The 7,500-nt window shown below is 40.9% G+C and overlaps 1 protein-coding gene across 1 annotated transcript in view; it reads left to right on the forward strand.

Moving 5' to 3' along the window:
• LOC128621014 (chloride channel protein 2-like) overlaps positions 1 to 7,500 on the forward strand; it is a 74,432-nt gene that overhangs the window by 26,214 nt on the left and 40,718 nt on the right. Inside the window, exon 2 of the mRNA XM_053646464.1 lies at positions 4,022 to 4,175. Within this exon, the coding sequence (XP_053502439.1) occupies positions 4,022 to 4,175 (154 nt within the window). The remainder of the gene's footprint in view (positions 1 to 4,021; positions 4,176 to 7,500) is intronic.

A 7,500-nucleotide genomic window follows, 5' to 3' on the forward strand; every position in this document is an offset into this window, starting at 1 on the left:
TTCAGGGAATTATTTAAAGATGTATTGATTATATTTGATCATTTGATTGTACGTTCCAGGTTGTGTAGTTGGGAGGTCAAGTGTATTTGTGGTCATTTTGAGTCCAGAGGTGTCCAAAATGATCCGTCCAGATGTTTGGGTCGTGAATGGGAATATGCGTTTCTTTTTTTGGGGGGGAGTTAAACATTCCCAGAATGAATTCTGATTGATTTGCTTCCTCGATCTTCTCGAGGCTACGTCCACGTGAATCCAGATAGATCTGAAAACCGCATTTCCGTTTTTAAAACGCTCGCCGTCTACACTGGAGTTTTCAGAGGTTTTCCAAACACTGCTCATCCACACTGAAACATCTGAAAATGCTCACCTTAACCCCTAACCCTTAAACCCTTAACCCTTAAACCCTAACCCTTAACTCCTAACCCTTAAACCCTAACCTTAACCCTAAGGGTCTGTTGGCAAATGGTTCTTGTTTGTTGATTTGAGGCGTCTTTTTGTTTTTTTATTTGATTGTAATCATAGTTCATTACTTGAAATTTGGCATTCTTCGTCAGTCCAGTCATTTTTATCACTTTCTCTTTTGGTTCTGTAAAGTTGTGCTCTGCTGGCCGCTGTAGAGAAACTTGTGGTTAGCTGCACTGTTGCTGAATTACTGCTTTTTTTTTTTTTCTTTTTTTTTTTCCTTCACGTCTCCAAATTTAGTGCATAGAAACATGCTAGAACATGGTAATGCTCGCTCTCTCGCTCTCTCTCTCTCGGTGTCTCTCTGTCTCTCTCTCTCTGTCTCTCTCTCTCTCTCGCTAATGGTTTAGAGTGCTGTTTTTCAGCAGTCATGATTATTTTGCCCAAAAGCAATACTGTATTTATTGTGAAATCCATCCATCCATCCATCCATCCATCCATCCATTTTCAGTACCACTCATCCTACACAGGGCCGCAGGGAGCCTGGAGTCTGTCCCAGGGAAGTTGGGGAACAAGGCGGGGGACAGTCTGGACAGGATGCGGACGATCGCACGCACATTCACACACTATGGACAATTTTGAAATGCCAGTCAGCCTACAATGCGTGTGTTTGGACTGGGAGGGGGGAGCGGCGTACCCGGAAGAACCCCCCCCCCCGTAGCACAGGGAGAACATGCAATCTCTACACACACACATACATACATGTATTCCCGTGGAGAGGGGAATCGATCCCACAACCCCTGAGGACGAGGCAAACGCGCTCTAACCTCTCAGCCACCGTGCTTCGTTGTTCACTTGTGCGTTATTAATGTTGTCGTGATGTTGGGACGGTTTTCTCTTCCCAGTAAACGCGGATAATCTAATTAAACTAATTATTAATCAGTGATTTTTTTTTTTTAATTGAAAGTTTTGGGGTTCCCTGAAGTACCCCGCCTTGTGCCCCATGCACCTTTGGATCGGCTCCAGGTTCCTCGTGACCCTGTAGGATAAGCGGTACAGAAAGTGGATGGATGGAGTTCCCTAAAGTCAGGGATTTTCAGTTCGATTTTTTCTTTTTGTTGTTGTTGTTGGTAAATTATGACTTTAGCTTCATTAATAAAGAATAGAAGTTTCAATCCATCCATCATGGATCATTCTTTCATCTGGCAGCCATTTCCTCCGTCAGCCTGCCGTAATTACGGCTTTCCGGCTTCCCTTGTTCCTCGTGCATGTTCGCTAGTTTCATGACGTTTGTGAATTCTGTATTCAGACCGCTGTTTTGTGTGAAACTTGTTTACCAGCTGTGTTTCTTTTTTTCTTTCTTCATTAATATCATCCTTGTGGCTTTGCGGTTATTTATAAGCCGAACCGAACGTCCCGAATGCCGAAGAAACCGTCACGCACCCATTTATTGGGTTTTTCTTCTCTCCATCCATCTTCCTTTCCTCGCAGATCTCATTACAGGCTCATTTTCTCCGTTGTTCTCCGTGTTTGATCACGTTCACCTGCGAGCTGCTGTTTCGGCTCCGAGCGATTAATCAGCTAGCTTCTGTCTTACGATTAGCGCCAACGCTAGCAGTGAGCGATCGCTCGAGTCGGAGTTCGTTGCTCCGAAGTGTCAGCGGCCTCGTAAGACATCGTTAATCAAACCCCGAGTTACCGTCACGTTCACGCCGTTCCAGCCTCAACCCGTCATCTTTAATAAAAATAAACTCGTAATAATAACAACAACACGGTCACGTTGGTTTCTTTTCCGTAGTGTTTAAATTAGTATTTAAATTGAAATAGTTAACAGATTATGTTTAAAAACACAGCTGTTTGTCTAGCTAGCTAGCATAGCTCCGTCACAAGCTCAGTAGCTAGCACTTGCTAGTTGCGCATTTAAAAAAAAAAAAAAAAAAAAAAGGTTTGAAAATCATTTGGTTTTAACCTGACGCAGAAAGAATGGACTTTTACGCCACTCGAGGACTTTGAATGTTTAAAAACAACCCTCACGAATGGTGAAAATGTCCACCCTGAAGGTGAAGAGTGGCAGAATTAGCATTTTAAGTAACATTTCATGGTGGTTTTCCTCAGAAGAGGTCAGACAGAAGCAGGCTTTATTTATTATTATATGTTTATTTGGCTAGATGTTGTGCTTAGCATTAAAAACCTGGCTTAAATGACCCAAATGAACAGTTTAGCAATATTACCTGTGCTAGCCAGTTATCTAAACACGCCGCTAACATTAACACTAGCAAAGCTAAATGTTACCTCGCTAGCATTAGCTACCTGATGTTGTGTAGCTACTTTTGAAACTGTTTTTCTGCTAATGAAACCCGCTCTAGTGCGCACTGCACTGCACTCACGTTAGCGTCTGTCTGTTAGTGTCTGTCTGTTAGCGTCTGTCTGTTAGCATCTGTTTTCTGAAGTGCCAAGTGTGCTAGCAGGACGGCTAACACGAGGCTGGTTATATATTGTGTAATTAAGATAAGTGGTCGGGTTTGCTATTTTAAATCACTAGCTAAAGTTAAATTATTTCCTTTTGTGATTTTAAGATTTAAATTCATTATATTACGATAAACGTTGATCTGATGAAAATATTCTCACGATATTAAAGATATGTCACGATACTTGGATTTTCTGAGGTAAAAAAATTAATCCTTTTTTTTTGTTGTTGTTGTCAATAAAAAGGACGAGTAAAAAGATTAATAATTTATCACGATATCATCATAACGTTTCCCCCGACATTATACGATATTATATCCAGTATTAGAGCGGTGATTGATTGTATATGATCGGGTTTGGGATTGGCTGATGAGATGAAATGTCTTTTAAGCTCCGCCCACATTGACCCAGAAACATCTGATGATCCGTATCCTGTTTGAAAGCTTATATAGTCAACAGATTTACTGTACACGGGGGGTGTGTGTGTGTGTGTGTGTGTGTGTGTGTGTGTTTGATAGCGGACTTTTTCATAAATGCCCCTTGACCTTTGCTCGCTTGGCCCACAGCACCGTGCTTTGTGAGAGCATTAAGGCTAAAAAAAAAAACACCCACACACTCAGTCAGCAGAAAAGAGAAAACACACACACACACACACGCACACACACTCGTAATTACATAGAAAAATGGAGATCACCTACAGGAATTGGGAGTCGTCTGTGGACTTTCGGAAATCAGCTCTTTTTCCGTGTGTGTGTGTGTGTGTGTGTGTGTGTGTGTGTGTGTGTGTGTTTTCCCCTGAGTGGAAACACACACACACATGTATAATATTACACATTACACACAGGGCATCATTTTATATTTTATTTCCTAGTCTATAGTGTACTAGTCATAAGTTTTGGCACCCTGCCCATCTTCGCCATCTCTCACTACATTACCTGAGACGGCTCTCCAGCTGGCTGAAGCTCGCTATGTTTGTCTTGTTTATTAAGTTAATTTACATTTGAACCCCGTCCTTATTTGCATATTGATATTTTATTGTAATATTTCAGATTTGGCCAAAATTAGGACCTCAGATGAGACTTGTTGGCCCCTGAACGTGATTAAGTGTTTCCGTCAGCCGGAGTGTGTAACCGCATCTCTTTTCCCCCGGTTGTAGATGTATGGACGCTACACACAGGACCTGGGTGTGTTTGCAAAAGAAGAAGCCGCGCGTTTGAGGGAGGAGGCGGTGTTCAGACGTCTGGTGACGGAGAGAAGCCGATCGCTCGAGCTCCTCGAGTACGAAAAGAGCCGCTGTGCCAAGTGCAGGAGTGAGTGCGTTACACGTTACACCAGGTCTTATTCCGAATAACAGTTACACACTACCCCTACACACTTACACGACTATCAACTGTCTGCACTGCAGGAACCTTTTCATCAAGAACTCAAACACTGCATGGGCATATTAATCAGATAGGAATTTACCGTCCTCTTCCTTTCTACCTCAGAGTTAATACTTTCTTATAAACCAGGAACTGATGGAGCGCGACTCGTCACACTGAACCTCAGGAGGCACATCCCTTGAAAGTTGAAAATGAAGGTTTTTTTTTGTTTCAGCTGGTCCTGCAGTTCAACGTAACATTCATGGTTCCTGCAGTGAGCCCGAACACAGGAGATCTCCTTCAGGAGAGTTCCTCAACCCTTTTTAGTTCCTTAAATGGTTCCACAAATAGGTTGTGTTCCAGTTGATGTGTGCTCACTTCCCCTAGACACTTCTACACACTGTATCCGAATCATCAGTACAGTTTAAGGGTCGGAAATACGGGCCGTATCGCACTACAGGGACGCTCGCTTCCCTAGACGCTTCTGCACTCACTATGGGGATCTTGTAGTTTAATGAGTGGGCCGTGTTCCAATTCTGAACAGCTCACTTCCCCTCGACACTTCTACAAGTTGTCCTGAAATCTGGGACTTGATGATTTCCCCTAGACACAAAATTAGATTGTTAAATGTTGCATCTCGTTTGTGTCTCTTAATTTTTTTTAATTGTTGCTTGTCTGGCGCCCTCTTCTGGTCAAAACCTTAGAGTCCTAGAGCGAATACGAAAATAAACCATTAATGCAAAATGCAGAAAGCTTAATTATAATTTAGAGAATCATAATTAAAATGTCAAATGACATTAAGATAATTAAGAAAATTGAAATATCGTACGGTAAACTAATTTATTTATTATATTTTAAAAAGCGCAGTGTTTTCAGAATATTTTCGTGTGTGTGCGAGCGAGAGAAAGCGAGAGAGGGAGAGAGAGAGAGACAGCGAGAGAGAGCAAGACCACCAGGGGGCGGAAGAGCACTTCAGTGAACACATGCTGATAATTATTTATTTTAAATGAATTCAATTATTTTACATGTGAGGTAAGTTTATAGGAGTGTCTCTCTCTCTCTCTCTCTCTCTCTCTCTCTCTCTCTCTCTCACTCACACACACATACACACACACACACATACACACGCACGCACGCACACACACACACACACACACACACACAGGGTAACAGATGTGATGTTCGCAGGAGCCGTCACAGGTTGCCATGGTTACAGGTTGTCGACAGCAGAACGAAGGAAGAAAATAAAAGAAAACAAAGCAAAGGAACAAGTGAAGTAAAGAATGAAAATCATTTTTAAAAATATGAGGAAGATTTGAAAAATAATAATAATAATAATAATAATAATAAAGAAGAATCTGTGTATTTAGCAAGCCCTTTTACTTTGAAAGTAAAAAAAAAAAAAAGAGAAAGCGTTAAGGAAAGAAGAAAAAGTGTAAAAGGAGGAAAAAAAGTCCAAGAAGGAAAGAAACCCAGAAGATCAGAAGAGAAATAAAGTGAAAGGAAGAAAAATCAAGAAGAAAAAACAGAGAAAGTAGAAGGAAAAGGTCAAGGAACAAAAGAAGGGAAGATATAAGGAAAGGGAAAAAAGAGAGAATAAACAGGAAAGAAGAAAAGACCTAGTGAAAGAATAGAAAGAAGAATTCCACCACTTCTGCTTTCACTGTTTCATTTTCTTTATTTCTTATACTCGTCCTTTATCCTTTCTTTATTTCTACCGTTATTTAATTCCCCTTCTTCTGCATTCCTCCTTCACTTCAGTTCTTTCTTCATGTCAGTCTCGCTTTCCTTTTTCCTTTTTTCTGATTTTCTTTTTTCATTCTGGTTTGTTTTTCTTTCTTTATTCTGTGATCAGATTCGTACTTTTTCCTTAACTTCTCTCTCTCTATCTATCTCTCTCTCTCTCTCTCTCTCTCTCTCTCTCTCTTCTGACTCTCTTTTTCTCTCTCTCTATTTCTCTTCTTTCTCTCTCTCTATTTCTATTGTCTCTCTCTCTCTCTCTTCTGACTCTCTTTTTCTCTCTCTCTTTATTTCTATTGTCTTTCTCTCTCTTTATTTCTATTTCTATTGTCTCTCTTTATTTCTATGGTCTCTCTCTCTTTATTTCTATTGTCTCTCTCTCTTTATTTCTATTGTCTCTCTCTCTATTTCTATTGTCTCTTTATTTCTATTGTCTCTCTTTATTTCTATTGTCTCTATTTCTATTGTCTCTCTCTTTATTTCTATTGTCTCTCTCTCTCTTTATTTCTCTTGTCTCTCTCTCTCTTTATTTCTATTGTCTCTCTTTATTTCTATTCTGTCTCTCTTTCTCTATCTATGTCTTCTGTGTCTCTTTCTCTCTTTTTCTATCTCTTTCTGTCTCTCTCTCTCTCTCTCTCTCTCTCTCTCTCTCTCTCAGAAAGAAAACGAGAGAGATATTTCAGATTGTATTCAGTCTTTTCAGGTGTTTAAACTCATTAAAGTGAATGAATAATTAAAACACGTGCTATTAATAACCTCATCAATTAAACAACTACACCATCTGCGTGTGTGTGTGTGTGTGTGTGTGTGTGTTTAGAGAGGGAGAGAGAGCGAGCGTATAATTGATGGTAATTGAATAAAAATCAGGAGGGGCGGAGTAAGTAAAATACTCTGAAAATAAAGGAAACGTATTTGTGGGGAAAAGGAAGAGGTAAGGAAATAATCCAGTTCCTGTGTGAAGTCTGTTACTGTATCTACTTTGTTTCCATAAGAGTTCCCTTCATGATAATGTCCAAGAGACCGGGTTCTCTTTAGCTTTTATTTACTGCGTCAGACTCTCAGTGGGTCTGATCTTCTTCTGATTGGCTGATTGACATCATTAGGAGTTAATTGGGAGTCGCTTTAGAGCTTGTGGGGAAAATCCGAGAATCTGAGCCAGAAAAAAAAACTGGATCTCCAACCAGCTGCAGGTACCACCAGCATCGGTACCACCAGCATCTGTACAAACATCTGTGTGCGGCTATGGAAAATCTCGGGAAAGTGGGATGAATGAACTTTGGTCTGAAAGGTTTAGATGAGTCGCAAGACAAGAACAAAGGAACCGGTGGAGGAACTGGAGGCAGGAACCAAAGTGTGTACATCCTCAATCAAGCGAGTCCTACATCGCCGTGGTCTGAGAGGAAGAAGCCGTTACTCCAAGACCGCAGGAAAGGAAGAATGGCGAGGCTTTTAATCTGAAGGACACCATGCTGACTGTGAAGCACCGTGGGGCTGGAAAATGGACCGGTGCAATACCATCATGAGGAATTATCTA

This window comes from Ictalurus furcatus, chromosome 17, assembly GCF_023375685.1.
Source record: "Ictalurus furcatus strain D&B chromosome 17, Billie_1.0, whole genome shotgun sequence".
NCBI lineage: Eukaryota > Metazoa > Chordata > Actinopteri > Siluriformes > Ictaluridae > Ictalurus > Ictalurus furcatus.